The sequence below is a fragment of the Aotus nancymaae genome, unplaced genomic scaffold, assembly GCF_030222135.1.
Source record: "Aotus nancymaae isolate 86718 unplaced genomic scaffold, 86718_ANA_hifiasm-v0.15.2.pri h1tg000011l, whole genome shotgun sequence".
In the NCBI taxonomy this organism is placed as follows: domain Eukaryota; kingdom Metazoa; phylum Chordata; class Mammalia; order Primates; family Aotidae; genus Aotus; species Aotus nancymaae.
Genome location: NW_026988422.1, coordinates 45648276 through 45672068, shown reverse-complemented (window position 1 = coordinate 45672068; position 23793 = coordinate 45648276). Strand labels below are relative to the sequence as shown.

Sequence of the window (23793 nt, the reverse complement as noted above, 5' to 3'; positions counted from 1 at the left end):
CCAACTCATGAATGAACTCCCATTCACAATTGCTACAAAACAAATAAAATACCTAGGAATACAGCTTACGAAGGAAGTGAAGAACCTCTTCAAGCAGAACTACAAACCACGGCCTAAAGAAATCAGAGAGGACACAAACAAATGGCAATACATTCCGTGCTCTTGGATAGGAGAATCAATATTGTGAAAATGGCCATACTGCCCAAAGTAATTTATAAATTCAATGCTATTCCCATTAAACTACCATTGACATTCTTTACAGAATTAGAAAAAACTACTTTAAAATTCATGTGGAACCAAAAAAGAACCCGATTAGCCAAGACAATCTTAAACAAAAAGAACAAAGCTGGAGGGATCATGCTACTGGACTTCAAACTATACTACAAGGCTACAGTAACCAAAACAACACAGTACTGGTACAAAAACAGACATATAGATCAAAGGAACAGAATAGAGATAAGAAATAAGACTGCACAGCTACAACCATCTGATCTTCAACAAACCTGACAAAAACAAGCAATAGGGAAAAGACTCCCTATTTAATAAATGGTACTGGGAAAAGTAGCTAGCCATATGCAGAAAATTGAAATGGGAGCCCTTCCTTAAACCACAGAAAAAAATTAACTCAAGACAAAGACTTACATGTAAAACCCAAACCTATAAAAACTCTAAGAGAAAATCTAGGCAATACCATTCAGGACAAAGTCATGGGCAAAGATTTCATGACAAAAATGCCAAAAGTAATTGCAAGGAAAGCAAAAATTGACAAATAGGATCTAATTAAAGACCTTCTGCACAGCAAAAGAAATGATCAGAGGGGAGAGATAACCTATAGAACAGAAGAAAAATTTTGTAATCTCTCCATCTGATGAAGGTCTAATAACCAGAGTCTACAAGGAACTTAAACAAATTTACAAGGAAAAAATGCAAACAACCCCATTTAAAAAGTGAGTGAAGGACATGCCAGACACTTCTCACAAGAAGATATACATGCAGCCAACAAACATATGAAAAAAAGCTCAACATCGCTGATCGTTAGAGAGATGTAAATCAAAACCACAGTAAGCTACTATCTTGCGCCAGTCAGAATAGCTATTAAAAAGTCAAAAAATAGCAGATGTTGTGGAGAAAAAGGGATGCTTTTACACTGTTAGTGGGAGTGTAAATTAGTTCAACCATTGTGGAAGACAATGTGGTGATTCCTCAAAGACCTAGAGGCAGAAATTTGACCCAGGAATCCCATTACTGGGTATATACTCAAATGAACAGACATAATTCTATTATAAATATACATGCATATGTATGCTCATTGCACCACTATTCATAATAACAAAGACATGGCATCAACCTAAATGTCCATCAGTGATACACTGGATAAAGAAAATATGGTACATATACACCATGGAATACTATATAGCCATAAAGAGGAACGAGATCATATTCTTTGCAGGGACATGGATAAAGTTGGAAGCCATTATTCTGAGCAAACTAATGCAGGAACGGAAAACCAAACACCACATGTTCTTACTTATAAATGGGAGCTGAATGATGAGAACACATGGACACATAGGCAGAAACAACACACGGGCCTGTTGGAGGCTGGAGTGGAAGGGAGGAGGGAGAGCATCAGTTAGAATAGCTAATGGATGCTGGGCTTAATATGTAGGTGATGGGATGATTTGTGCAGCAAACCATCATGGCACACATTTACCTATATAACAAATCTGCACATCCGGCACATGTACCCCTGAATTTAAAATAAAGGTTTAAGAAAAAGTAACAGTAATAATCTTTCAGCATAACTATTATTTTCACAACAGCCAGTTCATCCCCTTAACCCTTTCACAGGTTTAAAACTCAAGAAAACATAATGTTGGCCTCAAGAGTAATCTTAAGAACATTCTGATTCATTAATAATTACCAACACATAATAGGGCAAATAGAAATGTTACAGGCATTTTCATTCAAACCAAAGCAATAGATTTTTGTCAAATGCATCTGATGTGGAGGGCACTGAAGAGATAAATATAAAAGAAACTTTTCATTGAAATTCTTACAATTTAGTTACTGGATAGACATAACAAAGTTAGATAAAAATGCTTTTTTTTATTTTAAGAACAACCAACACCATTAAAAATAGGCAAATGACATGACCAGACACTTCTTAAATGCAAACAGCTAACAAACCACATGAAAAAATGTTCAGCGTCACTATCAGAAAAATGTAAATTAGCCCAGATGCGGTGGCTCATGCCTGTAATCCAAGCAATCGGGAGTTCAAGACCAGCCTGGCCAACATGGTGAAACTCCATTTCTACTAAAAATACAAAAATTATCTGAGCATGGTGGTGGCCACCTGTAATCCCAGCTACTAGGGAGGCTATGGCAGGAGAATCGCTCGAATCCTGGAGGCAGAGGTTGCAGTGAGCTGAGATCACGCCATTGTACTCCAGCCTGGGTGACAGGAGCAAAAGTACATCTCAAAAAAAAAAGAAAAAGAAAAATGCAAATTAAAACCACACTGAGATACCATCTTACACCAGTCAGAATGACTATTATTTAAAAGTCAAAAACAACAGATGTTGGAATGGATGCAGAGAAAAGGGAAAGCTCATATTGTCGGTGGGAATGTAAATTAGTTCAACATCTAAGGAAAACACTATGGAGATGTCCACCAAGAGGAAAATAAATCACTATATTAAAAAGATACCTGTGGAAGTGGAGGCAGCACAAGATGGCCGAATAGCAGCCTCCACCAATCATCCTCCCTTCAGGAACATCAAATGGAACAATTACCCACACAAAAAAGCACCTATATAAGAATCAATCAAAAATCAGGTGAGCAACCACAGTACCTGGTTTTAACTTCATGTCACTGAAAGAGGCACTAAAGACGGTAGAAAAAACAGTCTTGAACTGCCAATGCCACCCCTCTCCCACCTCCTGGCAGTGACCACATGAGGTGAAGCATCTGTGCACTTGGGGGAGGGAGAGCATGGCAATTGTGGGACTTAGCATTGGAATTCAATGTTGCCCTATCACAGCAGAAAGCAATACCAGGCAGAATTCAGCCAGTGCCCATCCATGGAGCATTTAGATGAGCCCTAGTCAGAGGGAAATCACCCATCCAAGGAGTCGGAACTTGAATTTCAGCAAGCCTTGCCACCATAAGCTAAACTGTTCTGGGATCCTAAATAAACTTGAAAGGCAATCTATGCCACAAAGACTACAACTCCTAGGCAAATCCTAATGTTCTGCTGGGTTCAGAACCAGTGGATTTTGGAGGACATGTGACCAGCTAGGGCAACTAAGGGAGTGCTTGTGCCACCCCTCCCCCAACTCCAGGCAGTGCAGCTCACAGCTCCAAAAAAGACTCCTTCCTTCTGCCTAAGGAGAGGAGAGAGAAAAGAGAATTTTGTTCTACAACTTGGATACCAGTTCAGTTACAATAGGATAGGGCACAAGGCAGAGGCTTGAGGCTCCCCATTCCAGGCCCTAGTTCCTGGTCATCATTTTTAGGCAACCTTGGTCCAGAAGGGAGCCTGCTCCCTTGAAGAGAAGAACCCAGTCCTGGCAGGATTCAGCACCTGTTGAGTCAAGAGCCCTTGGGCCCTGAATAATCTGCAGCAACAATCAGGTAATACATGCTGTGGGTCTTGGATGAGACTCTGAGACATGCTGGCTTTGGGTTTGATCCAGCACATTTCCAGCTGTGGTAGCCATAAGGAGAGACTCCTTCTGCTTGATAAAAGCAGAGGGAAGATTAAAGGGGGCTTTGTCTTACAGCTTAGGTACCAGCTCTGTCACAGAAGGGTAGAGCCCTAAGTGGACCCTTGGAGCTCCCGATTCCAGGCCTTGGCTTTTGAATGGCATTTCTGGACCTGCCCTGGACCAGAGGGGAGCCCACTACCCTGAAGGGTGAGACCCAGGCCTGGCAGAATTCACCACAAGCTCATTAAAGAGTCCTTGGGCCTTAAGTGAACATCTGCAGTAGCCTGGCAGTACTCCCTGTAGGCCTGTAGTGGTGGTGGCCACAGGGAGAGACTTCTCTGCCTGTGGAAAGGAGAGTGAAGACTGGGAAAAACTTCATCTTGTAGTTTAAGTGCCAGTTCAGCCACAGTAGAATAAAGCACCAGGTAGATTTCTGACTTCAGGGTCTGTCTCCCAGAGAACATGTCTGAACCATCCCAGGGCCCAGGAAAGCTCAGCACACTGAAGGGAAGGATACAAGTTTAGCTGGTTTCATCACCTGCTGATCACACAGCCCCAGGGTCTTGAGCAAACACAGGCTGTAGCTAGATAGTGGCTACAGTGGGCCTTCAGTGAGGCCCAGTGTCGTGCTGGTTCCAGGTCTGACCAGCACAGTCCCAATGGTGGTGGCCACAGGGGTACTAATGTTATCTATCCCCCACCTCCAGACAGCTCAGCACAGAGATATAGAGAGACTCCTTTTGTTTGGGAGAAAGTAAGGAAAGAGAGGAAGAGTCTCTGCCTGGTCATCAGATCATTCTTCCGGATTTTATCCAACACCACCAAGGTGGTACCTAAGTTTGCAAGAGCCACAGCATTACTGGGCACAAGATGTGTCCTAATGCAGATACGGCTTCAGTGACCAAACACTTTGATGACAACACCCAAGTCCCTTCAAATACCTGGAAAGCTTTCCCAAGGAGAATGAATACAAACAAGCCCAGACAGTGAAGACTACAATAAATACCTAATTCTTCAATGCCCAGACACTGATGAATATCTACAAGCATCAAGACTATACGGGAAAACATGACCTCACAAACTCAATAAGGCCTCAGGGGTCAATCTCAGAGAAACAGAGATATGTAACCTTTCAGACAGAAAATTGAAAATAGCCATTTTGAGGAAACTTGATGAAATTCAAGATAACACAAAGAATTCAGAATCCTATCAGTTAAATGTAACAAAAAGATTAAAATAATTAAATAGAAACAAGCAAAAATTCTGGAGTTGAAAAAATGCAATTGACATACTGGAGAATGCATTAGAGTCTCTTAATAGCAGAATTAATTAAGCAGAAGACAGAAATAGGCAGCATGAAAACAGACTATTTGAAAATACAGTAAGGAGAGATTTTAAAAAATAGAAAACAATGAAGCACATCTACAAAATCTAGAAAATCGTCTTTAAAAGGCAGAGTTATTGGCCATAAAGAGGAGACAGAGAAACAAAGGTAGAAAGTTTATTCAAAAGAGTAATATTCAAAGGAGTAGTAAAGAGAACTTTCCAAACCTAGAGAAAGATATGAATATTCAAGTACAAGAAGGTTATAGAACACCAAGCAGATTTAACCCAAAGAGGACTACCTCAAAGTATTTAATAATCAAACTCTCAAAGGATAAAGAGCCTAGAAGCAGCAAGAGAAAAGAAACAACATATAATACAATGGGGCTTCAATACATCTGGCAGCAGGTTTTTCAGTGAAAACCTTACAGGCCAGGAGAGAATGGCATGACATACTTAAAGTGCTGGGGGAAAAAAAGACTTTTACCATAGAATAGTATATCTAGCAAAAATATCCTTCAAAGATAAAGGAAAAATAAAGACCTTCCCAGACAAACGAAAGCTGAAAGATTTCATCAACACCGGACGTGTCCAACAAGAAATGCTAAAGGGAGTACTTCAATTAGGAAGAAAAGGATGGTAATGAGCAATAAGAAACCATCTGAAGGTGTAAAACTCACTGATAATAGCAAGTACAAAGAAAAAAACATATAACATTCTAACTGTGGCATGTACTTAGTAGGAAGACTATATGATGAACTCACCAAAAATATTAACTACAACAACTTTTCAAGATGTAGACAGCACAATAAAATATAAAGAGAAACAACAAAAAGTTTAAACGCAGGGAGACAGAGTTAAGGCATAGAGTCTTTATCAGTTTTCTTTTTGCTTTTTTATGCAAACAGTGTTAAGTTGTTTTCAGCTTAAAATAATGGGTTATAAGATAGTATTTGCAAGCCTTATGGTAACCTCCAATAAAAAAAATACAACAGATACACAAAAAATAAAAAGCAAGAAACTAATTATATCACCAGAAAAAGAAATTGCTTTCACTAAAAGGAAGACAGGAAGGAAAGAAAGAAGGAATAGAAGACCATAAAACCACCAGAAAATGACAAAATGGCAGGAGTAAGCTCTAACTTACCAATGAACATTGAATGCAAATGGACTAAACTCTCCAGTCAAAAGACACAGACTGGCTGAATGGATGAAAAAGCAAGACCCATGATCTGTTGCCTACAAGAAACACTCTTCACCTATAAAAATGCACATGGACTGAAAATAAAGAGATGGGAAAAGATATTCCATGCCAATGAAAATTGAAAAAGAGCAGGAATCACTATACTTATATCAGACAAAATGGATTTCAAGACAAAAACTATAAGAGGAGACAAAGAAGGTCACTATATAATGACAAAAAGTCAATTCAGCAGGAAGATATAGCAATTTTAAATATACATGCACCCAACACTGGAGTACCCATATATATAAAGCAAATATTAGAGCCAAAGAGATAGGCCCCAGTACAATAATAGCTAAAAATAAGGGGGGTGTCCTACTTCAACACCCCACTTTCAATATTGGACAGATCTTCCAGACAGAAAATCAATAAAGAAACATCATACTTAATCTGTACTATAGACCAAATGGACCTAATGTATATTTACAGAACATTTCCCCCAGCAGCTGTAGAATACATATTCCTTTCCCCAGCACATGAATAGACCATATGTTAGGTCACAAAACAAGTCTTAAAACATTCAAAAAACTGAAATAATATAAAGCATCTTCTCTTACAACAATGGAATAAAACTAGAAATCAATAACGAGGAATTTTGGAAACTATACAAATACATGGAAATTAAACAATATGCTCCTGAATGATCAATGGGTCAATGGAGAAATTAAGAAGGAAATTGAAAATTTTCTTGAAGTAAATGATAATAGAAACACATGGGTCCCATACCAAAACCTGTGGGACACAGCAAAAGAAATACTAAGAGGGACGTTTATAGCTGTAAGTGCCTACATTCAAAAAGGAAGAAAACTTGCAAATAACCTAATAATGCATTTTAAAGAACAAGAGCAAGCCAAACATAAAATTAGTAGAAGAAAACAAATAATAAAAATCAGAATAGAAATGAATGAATTTCAAATGAAGAATACAAAAGATCAATGAAACAAAAAGTTGGTTTTTTTGAAAAGTTAAACAAAATTCACAAACCTTTAGCCAGACTAAGAAAAAAGAGAGAATATCCAAATAAATAAAATCAGACACAAAAAGAAGACATTACAACTGATACTGCAGAAATTCAAAGGATCATTAGTGGCTGCTGTGAGCAACTACATGCCAATAAATTGAAAAATCTAGAAGAAATTGATGAATTCCTAGACACATACAACCTACCAAGATTGAACCATGAAGAAATCCAAAACCTGAACAGACCAGTAACAAGTAACAAGATTGAAGCCATAATAAAAAGTCTCCCAGTAAAGAAAAGCCTGCAACCCAATGGTTTCACTGCTGAATTCTACCAAACATTTAAAGAACCAGTAACAATCCTACTCAAACTATTCCAAAAAATAGAGGAGTAGAGAATCCTTGCAAATTCATTCTATAAGGCCAGAATTACCCTGATACCAACACCAGACAGAGACACCTCAAACACAGAAAACTGCAGGCCATTTTCTCTGATGAATATTGATGCAAAAATCCTCAACAAAATACTAGCAAACTGAATTCAATAATACATTAAAAAGATCATTCATCATAACCAAGTGGGATTTATCCCTGGGACACAAGGATGAGTCAACATATGCAAATTAGTCAGTGTGGTACATCATATCAGCAGAAGGAAGAACAAAAACTATATGATCATTTCAATTGATGTTGAAATGCATTTGATAAAATTCAACATCCCTTCATGATCAAAACTCTAAAAAAATGGGTATAGAGGAACATACCTCAACATAACAAAAGCCATATACAACAGACCCATAGCTAGTATCATACTGAATGAGGAAAAACTGAAAGGCTTTCCTGTAAGATTTGGAACACAACAAGAACACTCACTTTCACCACTGTTACTTGACATAATACTGGAAGTCCTAGCTAGATCAATCAGACAAGAGAAAGAAATGAAGGGCATCCAAATTGGAAAGGAAGAAGTCAAATTACCCTTATTTGTGGATGATATGATCTTCTATTTGGAAAAACTCAAAGATTCCACCAAAAAAAAAAAAAACCTGATTAGAACTGATAAATTCTATAAAGTTGCAGGATACAAAATCAACACAAAAAAATCAGTAGCATTTCTACATGAAAACAGTAAATAATCTGAAAAATCAAAAAAGTAATACCATTCACAATAGCCACACATAAAATTAAATATCCAGGAATTAACTTAAAGAAGGAAAAGATCTCTATAATGAAAATTATAAAACACCAATGAACTAAATTGAAGAAGGCACTGAAAAAATGGAAAGATAATCTGTATTTGTGGATTGGAAGAATCAATATTGTTAAAATGTTCATACAGCCAGGTGTGGTAGCTCACGCCTGTAATCCCAGCACTTCAGGAGGCCAAGCAGGGGCGATTATGAGGTCAGGAGTTCAAAACCAGCCTGGCCAACATGGTGAAACCCTGTCTCTACTAAAAATATAAAAATTACCTGTGCATGGTGGCAGGCACTATAATCCCAGCTATTTGGGAAGCTGAGGCAAGAGAATTCCTTGAACCAGGACCTGGGAGACGGAGGTTGCAGTGAGCCAAGATCACGCCACTGCACTCCAGCCTGGGCTACAAGGTGAGACTCCATCTCAAAAAAAAAAAGTTTATACTACCCAAAGCAATCTACAAATTCAATGCAATCTCTATCAAAATACCAATGACATTCTTCACATATACAGAAAAAAAAAATTCCTAAAATTTACATGGAACCACAAAAGACCCAGTATAGCCAAAATGATCCTAAACAAAAAAACAAAACTGGAGGAATCACATTACCTGACTTCAAATTATACTACAGAGCTATACTAAACAAAACAGCATGATACTGGCATAACAGCAGATCATAGACCAATGGAACAGAATGGAGAACCCAGAAACAAATCCACACACTTACTGTGAACTCATTTTGGACAAAGGTGCCAAGAGCATACACTGAGGAAAAGACAGTCTCTTCAATAAATTAGAGAAATGCAAATCAAAACCACATTGAGATACCATCTCATGACAGTTAGAATGGCGATCATTAAAAAATCCGAAGACAACAGATGCTGGAGAGGATATGGAGAAATAGGAACACTTTTACACTGTTGATGGGAGTGTTAATTAGTTCAACCATTGTGGAAGACAGTGTGGCAATTCCTCAAGAACCTAGAAATAGAAATTCCATTTGATCCAGCAATCCCATTACTGGGTATATATCCAAAGGATTATAAATCATTCTATTATAAGGGCAGATGCACACAAATGTTCATTGCAGCACTGTTTACAATAGCAAAGACTTGGAACCAACCCAAATGCCCATCGATGATAGACTAAACAGGGAAAACGTGGCACATATACACCATGGAATACTATGCAGCCATAAAAAATGATGAATTTGTGTCCTTTGTGGGGACATGGATGAACCTGGAAACCATCATTCTCAGCAAACTGACAAAAGAACAGAAAATCAAACACCGCATGTTTTCATTCACAGGCAGGTGTTGAACAATGAAAACACATGGACACAGGGAGGAGAGCATCACACATGGAGGTCTGTCGGGGGGACTAGGGGAGGGACAGAGAGGGGGTGGGGAGTTAGGGAGGGATAACATGGGGAGAAATGCCAGATATATAGGTGACGGGGAGGAAGGCAGCAAACCACATTGCCATGTATGTACCTATGCAACAATCCTGCATGTTCTTCACATGTACCCCAAAACCTAAAATGCAATTATATATATATATATATGAGGGAAATTTGAATTAGGTCAGCCCACTGTATTGATAAAAAATAAAAATAAATAAATGGTGGTGGGAAAACTGGATATCCATATGCAGAAGAATGAAACTAGATCCCTATCTCTGGTCATATACAAAAATCTAATCAAAATGGATTGAAGACTTAAATCTAAAACCTCAAACTATGAAACTACTACAATAAAACATCAAGGAAACATTTCAGGATATTGGTCTGGGCTAAAATTTATTGAGTAATTCCCCACAGGCACTGTCAACCAAAGCGAAAATGTGTAAGTAGGACTGCATCAAGTTAAAAAGCTTCTGCACTGCAAAAGAAACAATAAACAAAGTGAAGAAATAACCCTATGAAAAGGTACTCAATATCACTGATCATCAGAGAAATGCAAATCAAAATTACAGTGAGATACCATCTCATCCCAGTTAAAATGGTTTATATCCAAAAGACAGGGAATAACAAACGCTGGCAAGGATGTGGAGCAAAAGGAACACTTGGCTGGGAATGTAAATGAGTACAATAACTACAAAGAACAGTTGGGAGGTGCCACAAAAAAACTAAAAATGGAGCTACCATATGCTCTAGCAATCCCACTGCTGGGTATATACCTTAAAATATATATATCAGTATATCAGAGAGAAATCTATACTCTCTCCATGTTTGTAGCAGCACTGTTCATAATATCCACAATTTGGAAGCAACCTAAGTGTCCGTCACAGACGCACAGATAAAGAAAACGTGGTACTTATACACAATAGAGTACTATTCAGCCATAAAAAAGAATGAGATCCTGTCATCTGCAAAAACATGGGTGGAACTGAAGGTCATTATGCTATGTGAAATAAGCCAGGCACAGAAAGACAAACATCACATGCTCTCATTTATTTGTGAGACCTAAACAATCAAAACAATAAACTCATAGACATAGAGAACAGAAGGGTGGTTATCAGAGGCTGAGAAGAGTGGCAGGAGGATAAGGTGGAAATGGTTAACGGATACAAAAAAAATAGAAGGAATGGGTAAATCCTGGTATTCGCTAGCACAACAGGGTAACTACAGTGAGTAATAATTGCACATTTTTAAATAACTAAAAGAGTGTAATTGGATTGTTTATAACATAAAGGATAAATGTTTGAGGGCATGGATACCTAATTTTACATGATGTGTTTATTACACATTGAAGGACTGCATTGAAACCTCTTATGTACCCCACAAATATATACACCTACTAGGTACTCACACAAATTAAAATTTAAGTTTTAAAGTCTACAACAGACAAAAAAATAAAATAAAAACAAAAGAAACCTGGACTCGTGTGTTTTTTGCAGCACTATTTACAATAGCATAGTCATGGAACCAACCTAAATGTCCACAAACAATTGACTGGATAAACAAAATGGGGCATAGATACACCATGGAATACTACGAAGCCATTAAAAAAAAATGAAATCACCTGGGCACAGTGGCTCACACTTGTAATCCTAGCACTTTGGGAGGCAGAGGTGGGCAAATCAAGAGGTCAGGAGTTCAAGATCACCCTGGCTAATATGGTGAAAACCCCGCTTCTACTAAAAATACAAAACTTAGCTGGGCATGGTGGCTCACACCTGTAGTCCCAGCTACTCGAGAGGCTGAGGCAGAAGAATCGCTGGAACCTGGGAGGTGGAGGTTGCCATGAACCCAGATTGCACCACTGCACTCTAGCCTGGGCAACAGAGGGAGGAAGGGAGGAAGGAGAGGAGAGGAGAGGAGGGGAGGGGAGGGAAGGGGAGGGGAGGGGAAGAAAGGAAAAGAAAAAAATCATGTCCTTTGCAGCAACATGGATGGAACTGAAGTCCATTATCTTAAGTGAACTAACACAAAAGCAAAAAATTAAATATCGCATGTTCTTACTTATAAGTGGGAGCTAACCAAATGGCACACATGAACATAAAGATGGAGAAAAACAAAGCTACCATATGAACTCTAGGGACTCCACAGAGGGAAGGACTGAAAAATTACTTGCTGAGTACAATGTCCAATATTTTGGATGATAGATACACTAGAAGCCCAACCCCCACCATTACACATGTAATACCCATGTAACGAACAGACACATACGCCCTCTGAATCTAAAATACAATAAAATAATCTATTAGAATTGAAGAATTTCAAATTAAACAGACTTAGTTATTATTTTTAAAAACCTTTTAAATAAAAACTGCTAATCTAGGAATTCCTCCATTGCTTCTAATTACATGCTAATGAATATGAAAGCAGTGACGCAGGATAAAATCATTTCTTTTTCCTGTAACCAGATTCAGCTAGCTGGGGAGCTGCCAAGCATTTCCTGTGACATGAAACAAAACCCTGGAACATAGCTATAAATGTATCCCAATACAAAGTCTGCTAAGAGTAAATGCTCTGTGGTTTTTCTTTTTTGAACTCGAATACTACAGCTGTCTCCAAAAGCATCTCAATGGTGCTGGGAGGCCAAACTGCTATTTCCAGATAACCCTAGGAGACCTTGGGTTACTTCCTATTCTGGCTTTTGGCTCAGGGAAATCTTAGGGGATTTCTACCTCACTTCAGTAGGTCCTCAAACAAGGCAAATTGGTCACTAGTCCCCAAAACTGGTTCCAAATGACAAAGAACCACAGGTTTAACTTCATCCCATTGCCTTCCCCTCACTTGGGTGACTGTCCCATTGATTATTTCTTCCTTTCTACACCTCCATCTCTCCCCTTCCACTGGCTTTTTCCCCGAGCCTATAAATATACTCAAGTCTTCCCTTCTAGAATAAAATACTGTATTAGAATACTAAGCTGCCCTCTCATCTTATTTCCTCCTACAAATTTCTTGACGGAATCGCCTGTATTTATGAGCTCCACCTCTTCATCTCCCTCTAAACCTTAATTACCAGGATGCAGCTACCTTAGCTCCTTTTATGCTGCTTAGCTAACATCAATCTGGAAGCCAGCGGCCACCTTGTCACTGCTGTTTTAAAGATCTTTGTTCATTTCTTACCCTTTCACTTTGTGACATTAAAATTGTCTTCCTGGATAGGCACGGTGGCTCATGCCTGTAATCACAGCACTTTGGGAGGTCAAGGAGGGCAGATCACCTGAGGTCGGGAGTTCAAGACCACCCTGACCAACATGGAGAAACCCCGTCTCTACTAAAAGTACAAAATTAGCAGGGCGTGGTGGCACATGCAAGAGAACCACTTGAACCAGGGAGATGGAGGTTGCAGTGAGCCAAGATCATGCCATCGCACTCCAGCCTGGGCAACAAAAGCAAAACTCCATCTAAAAAAAAAAAAAATTGTCTTCCTAATAAAAATGAATTTAAAAATAGGAAACAGCTAACAAACAAACAAATAAATGAAGGAAAAGAAATAAAATCATCTTCCTTTGCCTGCTATGGCCACTCTCTTCCTGGCTTTTGTGTTTAACTCTGGCTCTTCTTTCCTGGTCTCATGCTGATACTTTCATTAGCCTCCTACTCATCAACACTGATATCGCTACAGCTTTGGCCTTACCGTTTCTCCTCGCTCCACGCACTCTCCCTGGGTGATCTCACCCATTCTTGGGGCTTCCCTAAAGACTCTTCACTGATGTCTCCCAAAAGTAAAACCACCAGCTTCTCTCCCAAGCTCTAGACTCGTATTTGCAATAGCCCACCTTGCCTCACTATCCAGAAGTCCCACAGGCATCTTCAATGTGCCCCCACACCACTCATTACCTTGGCCTACAAATCGGCTTCTCTCACCTTCTGTCACAGTGTGATTTTCATCCAACCAGTTGTCTAAACTTGAAAAACTCTATAATCTTTTATTTCTCCCTTATCTCCTGCATGTAACCTATAACATATAACCCCCGGATTCTGTCTCCAAAATGTCTTATATCAATACATCTCCCATGAATTGTCTGAGTCAGCCCCTGAACACCTCTTGCTTGGTCTGGTCCAATAATCACTAACTCATCTCTCCTTCTCCTCTCGCTTTCCCTTCTTCCTCTTCTGCTCCTCTCCCCTCCTCCTTCTCTCCTCTCTCTCCCTTTCCCCTCCATAATGTTCCCAGGTTAATGACAGTTTCTTTATCAGGAGAAAAGACATATAAATACAGTTAGCCCTGAAGGACTGGCACATCTCCCTAAGTGGGAATGCAATGCAACAGAAAGTGGACTGTGATTTCTTGGCCTAAAAAATAAATTAAAATTTTGTTGGTATATCAGATGAGGTCCTCTGTGATTAGGCTCCAACTCAGCTCACCTTTACTCATCTACTAAGATAATTCCTACACGTGCACCACACTCAGCTACAGAGCATTCCCAGAATCAACCGTGGACTTTGGTTACACCACACTTGTGACGGCGTAGTTCTCACTGCCTGCATGCTCTGTGCCTCACTCTTGTCCCACCAAGAAGGTGCTTTCTTACGGTTCCAGGTACAGCTGAAATATCATCTCATATAGGTTATCTCCTGACATATGTAACTCCTCCTGCAATTATCATCGCTTCTGTTTTAGTCTATTTTGTGCTGCTATAACAAAATACTACAGACTGGGTAGTTTACAAAGAATGGAAATTTATTTCTTACAGTTCTGGAGGCTGGGAAGTCCAAGATCAAGATCCCACCATCTGGTGAGGGCCTTCTTGCTGTGTCCTCACATGGCAGAAGAGCAGCAGAGCATGAATGCGCTCCCAAGAGTGGTTTTTATAGTGGCATTAATCCATTCATGAGAGCAGAGCCCTATGACCTAAACATCTCCCATTAGGCCCCCATCTCAATAATGTTGCACTGGGTGTTACATTTCCAACACATGGATTTTGAGGGGCACATTTAGACTATAGCAACTTCCTTTAGCACTCACAGAACTCTGGCTGTATTCCTCTCCTAGCACTTAGTACTTGATTACCATACAGTAGCTGTGAGGTCAACTTCATTTTGCAAGAACCCAGCATGGTGCTTAGAATAAAGTATAAAAAAAAAAAAACCCTCAGTAAACACCCTTTCTACTGCTAGGGCTGGCTCAAGTAAAGAGACAATTTTTGCCCTGCAGAAGCCTTAGGCCTGTTGACTATTATCAAACACAATGGAGCATGATGATTTATTGAGATATTAATTTGTACTTCCTTCCTGCTGCTATTGCTACTATCAGCATTTTTCCCTTTTCCCTTCCAATAAGATAGACAACTTTTTTTTTTTTTTGAGACACAGTCTTGCTCTGTTGCCCAGGCTGCAGTGCAATGATGCAATCTTGGCTCACTGCAACCTCCACCTCCCGAGTTCAAGCAATTCTCCTGCCTCAGTCTCCTGAGTAGCTGGGATTACAGGCAGCTGCCACCACACCCAACTAATTTCTGTATTTTTAATAGAAATGGGGTTTCAGCATGTTGATCAGGCTGGTCTCAAACTCCTGACCTCAGGTGATCCACCTTCCTCTACCTCCCAAAGTGCTGGGATTACAGGCCTAAGCCACCATACCCAGCCAAGATAGACAACTTTATGTTTGGAGTTTTTGAGTCCTTGGCAAGAATCACACTCCATTTTTAATGATTTTGTGAATTTCAGGGTAATAAATTGAAATTTCAAGTTTTTTTTTTTTTTTTTTTTTTTTTGAGATGGAGTTTCGCTCTCATTACCCAGACTAGAGTGCAATGGCGTGATCTCGGCTCACCTCAACCTCCGCCTCCTGGGTTCAGGCAATTCTCCTGCCTCAGCCTCCTGAGTAGCTGGGATTACAGACACATGCCACCGTGCCCAGCTAATTTTTTTTTGTTTTTAGTAGAGACGGGGTTTCGCCATGTTGACCAGATGGTCTCGATCTCTTGACCTCGTGATCCACACACCTCGGCCTCCCAAAGTGCTGGGATTACAGGCGTGAGCCACCGCGCCTGGCCTCAAGATTCTTACAAAAGTTCCCATCCAGACAGGGGTTTGTGAAAGAAAGCCTATGCCAAAAGGGAAAGGACAGGAATATACTCCAGAATATAAAAGGAATGAGTTTAAGGGATTGTGATCTGTCAGAAACACAGGCCTCATTCCCACCTGTGCCTGGGTAGGTGGGAGCTGGGGGAGCTCTTCCAGACAGCCAACAGTAGATGGACACGGTGCACTGTCTCCTGGAGCAGTCAGTGGATGAAGAGCTGGGAGGGTCCTCTGACAGCCTAGTTGCTAGGGATCCAGTCTTCAGCAGCAGCATATCGGATGTGCAGTGGTCATGATGGAGCCAACTGTGGGGAGTGGACGGGGCCCCACCCCAAATGTATGGCACTGTATCAGCCTGGGATTTTTATCCTATGGAGTGGGAAAGGGTATTAGTCATAATTGAGATTTAATTTTCCCACCAGTCAGGCAGTGAATTCAATACAGAAAAATAAAAAGAATGTGACCTAAAAGAGAATTGTGGTCTAAAATTAATATCAACTACATAATGCTCACTCAAATCCCCAGGAAAAGTACAGGATCCCTCAGAGCAGCCCTGAAACAGCTTTGGGACATAAAATTGAAGCGCTCTTGCTTTGAACACACATTATCTAATATGTCAAGATGTCATTACAGGGCCAAGGAAATTTCTTGCATATATATTTCTGCTTAAAGCTATTAGAAAGTCTTCTTTTGGTGTATGCTATGAATCTGTTCAAATCCTTTTAGTTCAAAAAGCTAAAAGCAGAAGCAATCCAGGGTGACCAATTTCAGCTTTGCTGGATACTGAGACATAGGAAGGAAGCTGACATCTGGGGAAGTACAGTTCTCACACATGGCCACAAGGTGGCAGGGTGACTCTGCACGCCAGAAGCATATCATCCAATCTGTGGCTGTTGTGGAATCCACAGAGAGAATCCAGGAAACACGCAAAATAGAATAGCTGGAAAGCCTGTATCTAGATGACTTTTCCACTGAGTGATAGCTTCTCATATTATTAATGTACCCATCTTCTAGAGGCAGACCCTCCAAGAGCCTTCGTGAGGCCTTAGCAGCTTTTAGATGCTGAGTCCCTGCTCCAAGATCAGCCTCAGTGGGGCGGTGGCTCACACCTGTAATCCCAGCTACTCAGGAGGATGAGGTTGGAGGATCACTTGAAGCCAGGTGCTAGAGACCAGCCTGGCCAACATGACAAAACCCTGTCTCTACTGAAAATACAAAAAATCAGCTGGGCGTGGTGGCACACACCTGTAGTCCCATCTACTCAGGAGGCTGAGGTGGGAGGATCACTTGAGCCCAGGAGACAGAAGTTGCAGTGAGTTGAAATCAAACCACTGCACTCCAGTCTGGGCAACAGAGCAAGACCTTGTCTCCAAAAAAAACAGTCAGCCTCTCACACTCAGCAGAGTATCATGGAATTCTAGTAGGATCAACACCTATAAGGAAGCCTGGCCCTGCTCACCAGCACAGAGCTACCACTGAACAGAGATATCATTTGAAACCCCCTCAATCTCAAAGTCCTGTCTTCAAACAGGAAGAAAGACAAGCTTAATGTCAAACTCCTCATCAAATGCAGGCTAACTGCCTCAGTCAAGTGGGAGAGGCCTTATTATCTTGACTTCCCCTGTTTCTATCAGTAGGGGTTAGTGTACCATCTGCAGGGGAGGTAGGAAAGATTGGAAAATCTGCAGAGAGCAATCAGAAAATTAACATGAAATCATGACAGAAAATAAAAACCTAACTGGATATTAATTTAAGGCCACCAAAAACTTATTCATAGAAGTTTAGAAAATCCTAATGAAAGAAATTGATAGACATAAATAAATGGATATCAAGGTTCCCTATGACAGAATGGCTAACAAGCTTGTTTCTGGCCCTCTCATCAATTCTGTAAGCTGCCACGCCACTCTATAGTTGAGCTTCTATCTTCTTAAAGAAGTTGAGTTTGCGCCATTGCACTCCAGCCTGGATAATAAGAGTGAAACTCCATCTCAAAAAAAAGAAAAGAAAAGAAAAAAAAAGAAGAAGTTGAGTGAGTTGTATCACGTCTGCCATAAAAATCCTGGTTATTACAACAAAAGACAAGGAAACAAATACAATTAGTAAATCACTCTAGAGAAAAAAGAATCAGTGGGAGGTGCAGTAGAGAGGAAAATGAGGGAATGGGGAAGGAATGTTGGGGAATGTCTACAGGACTTCAGAAGGTGTACATTCAATACTCAATTTTAAACTGTTTATGAGAAACTTCTCCTATCCATCCAAACCATCAATTGTTTTTCTACATATTCAAATGCCTTTCAAGTGAATGGACTGCCAGCATTTGTATGAATTAAGGAAAATGGATTCCATTTCCTTTGCTGATCTGGGCCATTGCGATGCAGACGTAAGAGCGGCCACCAGCAGTGAAGTATCTCGATCAAGACATGCAGATGCAGGCACAAAGAGGAGGAAGAGGCCAGGAGAAATCAATACTCAGGAATTCCATTTCTGTGATTTGTATCAAGAATGCGGGAGTAAACCCTTGAGCTGACTTCTCGGTTACACAAAGATAAGCTGCTCCTAGCCCAGTGGTTTTCAAACTTTAGCAAGAATCACCTGGGGGGCTAATCCAAACACTGATTGCTGCACTCCACCCAGGGTTTCTCAATTAGTGGGTCTGATATAAGTTCTGATTGTTTAAATTTCTGACAAGTTCCCGGTGAAGCGAACACTGCTAGTCCAGTAACCACACTTTGTAAACCACCGTTCTAGGCCAACAAGAGTAAGTCTTACCACCAGGCGCGGTGGCTCACACACGCCTGTAATCCCAGCACTTTGGGAGGCTGAGGCCAGCAGATCACGAGATCAGGAGTTTGAGACCAGCCTGATCAACATGGTGAAACCCCATTTCTACTAAAAATATAAAAATTAGCCGGGCGTGGTGGCACACGCCTGTAATCCAAGTTACTCAGGAGTCTGAGGCAGGAGAATCGCTTGAACGTGGGAGGCGGAGGTTGCAGTGAGCCGAGATCGCGCCACTGCACTCCAGTCTGGGTGACAGAGCGAAACACTGTCTCAAAAAAAAAAAAAAAAAAACAGAGTGGACCTTACTCACCTGGGAAATGTAAGTTGAGAAAGACAGGAAAAGTTTCTGTGAGCCAGGTAGGCAAACTTTTGTTCCATTATCTATGGTTTTTTGTAGAAACGTTTTGTTCGATTTTGTTATCCATGCGCTGCTGATCAAAGTATAAACTGGTACAGTCCTTCTGTAGGGAAATTTGGCAACATTGTGGTAGTGTGGCCGAGCAGTCTAAGGCACTGGATTTAGGCTCCAGTCTCTTTGGGGAAATCTGGCAACATCGAAATATTAAATGAAAATATCCTTTGACTCAGCAGTGCTAGTAAACAGTGTAAAAAGACAAATTCGGGAATATTCATGGCAGTATTTTTTGACCTTTAAAAAATCCCTAAATGGCCATTAAAAGGTGATTGATAAAATCAATCATTTAAAAAACATCACCTTTCAGAGACAACTTTCACAGTGTACTATTTCACGAAAAGGCAGGTCCTTATACACATTACTCCACTGGTCAGTGCTGCTCAAAGTAGCAGTCTGTTATCTGTTTTTTGCCGTTCTTGAAGATAAAAATCAGCACACACTGCCTTCTTCCTTGAAAATGTCTTATCACAGCAAATAATGCAACGATTTCTCTTAATATCTTCATATGCAAAATGGTTACAAAAGATCAAGATTTATAAAAAGGTGAAAGTAAAACAAGTGCTTTGGAAACAGAAATATTACCAAACACATGCCGGTTTTATGGGACTGCTAGGCCATATGCAATCATATATTAACACACATCTTTTTCAGACAGTAGGTAATTGGAATACAGCAATGTGTTTAATGAATAATTTCAAGATAGAACAATGCAGAGCACCAAGCAGTATTTATACCAGTTCAACTGGATATATGGATGGGTGATCTTGTATATCAAATGTGAATCAGGGCTGGGCGCATTGGCTCACATCTGTAATCCCAGCACTTTGGGAGGTTGAGGCAGACGGATCACCTGAGGTCAGGAGTTCAAGACCAGCCTGGCCAACATGGTGAAACCCCGTCTCTACTAAAAATACAAAATTAGGGCTGGCCGGGTTACAGCATCAGGAACAACCTAAAGATTAGACTGTAAGAAAAGAAAATAGAAGCCATGTTTCGAAGACCCATATTACAGGCACTTCATCAGTTTGTAAGACATGCGTCCGAAACAGCTGCCAGTCTGGTTCTTGAAAGATCCCTGAATCGTGTACAGTTACTTGGGCGAGTGGGTCAGGACCCTGTCTTGAGACAGGCGGAAGGAAAAAATCCAGTCACAATATTTTCTCTAGCAACAAATGAGATGTGGCGATCAGGGGAAAGTGAAGTTTACCAAATGGGCGATGTCAGTCAAAAGACAAGGTGGCACAGAATATCAGTATTCCGGCCAGGCCTCAGAGATGTGGCATATCAGTATGTGAGAAAGGGGTCTCGAATTTATGTGGAAGGGAAAATAGACTATGGTGAATACATGGATAAAAATAATGTGAGGCGACAAGCAACAACGATCATAGCTGATAATATTATATTTCTGAGTGACCAGACAAAAGAGAAGGAGTAGAATGGATGACTCTTCTTTGGCCATCATTTGGTACAGTCTCATTTCCAAATCATGTATAATCCTTATAGTTCCCAAGGACAAGAATTAAAATACTCTTTTACATCAAAAAAAAATACAAAATTAGTTGGGCGTTAAATACAAAATCACAGGGTGAGCACTTGTAAGCCCAGCTACTCAGGAGGCTGAGGCAGGAGACTCGCTTGAACCTGGGAGGCGGAGGTTGCAGTGAGCCGAGATTGCGCCATTGCACTCCAGCCTGGGCAACAAGAGCAAGACTCTGTCTCAAAAAAAAAAAAAAAAAAGGTGAATCAAGACATCTGACCATGTAGTATACAGAGCTGATATGGATGTAACATTCCTACTAAAAACAAATGGAAATTCTAAATAAAATATAACCAATAAGCAAAATTTATTTCCAAAGATTAAATATCTCCCAGATTCTGAAATCAGAAAAAAAAAAATCAAAGCCAGAGTGTCAGCAATCCACTAGAGTTTTAGTGTCAGACGTGGGGGATATGGGACTCCGCAGGGAAAAAGAACAGGATTGGAAAGCTCCCCCTCCAACTCCCTGCAGGAATAAAGCCCAGCGCCTTAAAGAACAGTCCTGTAAGTAAAATTAAAACTGTACACAGCCTGCTCACCAGCCCAAAGAAAGAGAGAGGAAGTTACTGAGTGCCCTGGTCCTTGAGTTTAAAATGTAAATTAAAAAAAAAAAAAAAAAGCCACTGTTGGGCGCAATGTCTCCCACCTGTAATCCCAACACTTTGGGAAGCTGAGGCGGGCAGATCATGAGGTCAGGAGTTCGATACCATCCTGGCCAACATGGTGAAACCCCACCTCTACTAAAAATACAAAAATTAGCTGGGTTTGGTGGCAGGCAGCTATTCAGGAGGCTGAGGCAGGAAGGAGAATCACTTGAACCCGGGAGGCGGAGGTTGCAGTGAGCAGAGATCGTGCCAATGCACTTCACCCTGAGTGACAAGAGCAAGACTCCATTTCAAAAAAAAAAAAAAGCCACCTGTGAGAAATAGAAACCCTGGGCTTGCACAGGGTGAAGGGGTCTAAATGTTTCCTCCATACAGTATTAAGATGAATCGTTAACATAAAAGTGATCCAGGACCACCAAAATCCCTAGGGATCCAGTAAACACAGCATGAAGATCTCTGTCCTTAGAAACAGAGATTGAAATAAATGGTTTTACAGCTCAAAGCTTATGGGAAACTCACTGAAAAAGAACTAGCAAAATTAAATATCACAGAACACATGAGTAAACAAATCACCATGAGGGTGAATCAGCAGACCTGAAAATTGACACCTTAAGAAGTGAAAACAATAGATGAATCAAATAGACTACAAAATAGTCAAGTTTTAAAATAATTTAGAAACCACAGTGAAGGAATAAGATACTCTGACAAAGGGACAGATTTATTTTAAATAACCAAATAAAATTTTATAAATGAAAACTATTATCAGTGGAAAACAAAACTATTGCTAGGTCAAATAACAAAACAGAGCTAACTTTAAAAAGAATTACTGGGCTGGGCTGGGCACAGTGGCTCACGCCTATAATCCTAGCAATTTAGGAGGCCCAGATGGGTGGATCACTTGAGGTCAGGAGTTCAAAACCAGCCTGACCAACATGGTGAAACCCCATCAAGATCAGCCTGACCAACATGGTGAAACCCCATTTCTACTAAAAATACAAAAATTAGCTGGGCATGTTGGCGTGCACTTGTAATCCCAGCTACTCAGGAGGCTGAGGCAGGAGAATCACTTGAACCCGGGAGGCAGAGGTTGCAGTGAACCAAGATTGCGGCACTACACTCCAGACTCTACGACAGAGTGAGACTTCATCTCAAAAAAAAAAAAAAAAAAAAAAAAACTACTGGGGTGTCAGGACACTGGATGTAGAGGGTAGTCACGGCAGGCAGCAGCAGCAGAATGTTGGCTACCAGGATAATTAGCCTAGTTGGCAAGCAAGCAATTTCTACCTCAGTGTGTATGAGCATACGAACGTGTTATGAAGAGCAATGACTATGCGCTCCCAGCTTACGTATCGGCGTGACTATCCCTTGCCCGATGTGGCCCATGTCAAGCACCTGTCTACCAGACAGAAGGCCTTGAAGGAGAAGGAAAAGGCCTCCTGGAGCAACCTCTCCATGGATGAGAAAGTCTAATTGTATCACATTCAGTTCAAGGAGAGCCTTGCTGAGATGAACAGGAGCACGAATGAGTGGAAGACGATTGTGGGCACTGCCGTGTTCTTCATTGGCTTCAGGGCATTCATTATCATCTGGGAGAAGCACCATGTATATGGCCCCATCCCTCACACCTTTGACAAAGAGTGGGTGGCCATGCAGACCAAGAGGGTGCTGGACATGAAGGTGAACCCCGTGCAGGGCTTCACCACCAAGCCGGACTATGACAAGAACAGGAGGAAGAAGTGAGAGATGCTGTCCTGCATCTGAATCTTGCTCTGTCTCTCCACGCAACCCCATGCCTATTTACTAGAAACCTGTTATGCCAATCAGTACCACTGCTAATAAATGACCAGTTTACTGGAAAAATAAAGAACTACTTAAGTGGAAGAAAAATCTGTAGAAATTACTAGAAAGAAGGTGTGCATAAGGGAGAAAGGAGAGAGAGAGAAATAAAGAATATGAATATGAATCAATGAATAGTTAACAGAGATGAAACACAAAAAGAGATGCTTCAATATAAGGCATCTAAACAGGTCTAAGAAAGAAAGAAGGAAATAAGAGAGAGGTAATTCTCAAAGAGATAATGACTAAGGATCTTCCAGAATTAGAAAGTGAGAATTAAGACAGAAAATGTCTAAATAAAAACAAATCTACATCTATATCCATAATGGTTACATTTAAGATAAAAGAAAAAGAGAAATTCTTAAAATCAACCAAAGAGGATGACAATTTATCTAAAAATAAATTATAAGTTATAATTCTCATCAGTCATAGGTGATAAAGGACTAAAAAGTAGTGCATTTAAATGTTGGAGGAACTCCCATTTCTGGACAAGATGGAATAAGTGCATAAAGCAAAAAGCTCCAAGAAAAGTCGGCTCTCTGTCCCTCAGGGTTTCTCACCCTTGGCACTTTTGATTTGGAGCTGGACAATTCTTTGCTGTAGGCTCTTGTTCTCTGTATCGGAGGATATTTAGCAGCATCCCTGGCTACATGTCAGTAACAACTCCCCAGCTGTGACAACCAAAAATGTCTTAGACATTGGCA

The 23793-nt window shown here is 40.5% G+C and overlaps 1 protein-coding gene and 1 pseudogene across 1 annotated transcript; both read left to right on the top strand.

Annotated features, from left to right (window-relative positions):
* The first annotated feature begins 20099 nt into the window (after positions 1–20099).
* Positions 20100–20652, top strand: LOC105708294 (single-stranded DNA-binding protein, mitochondrial-like). The gene has a single exon (XM_064374479.1). The coding sequence runs from the start codon at positions 20100–20102 to the stop codon at positions 20544–20546; it is 447 nt and encodes a 148-aa protein (XP_064230549.1). The 3' UTR covers positions 20547–20652.
* A 1835-nt stretch (positions 20653–22487) lies between these two features.
* LOC105708292 (cytochrome c oxidase subunit 4 isoform 1, mitochondrial-like) lies at positions 22488–22993 on the top strand (annotated as a pseudogene).
* Positions 22994–23793: the final 800 nt, after the last annotated feature.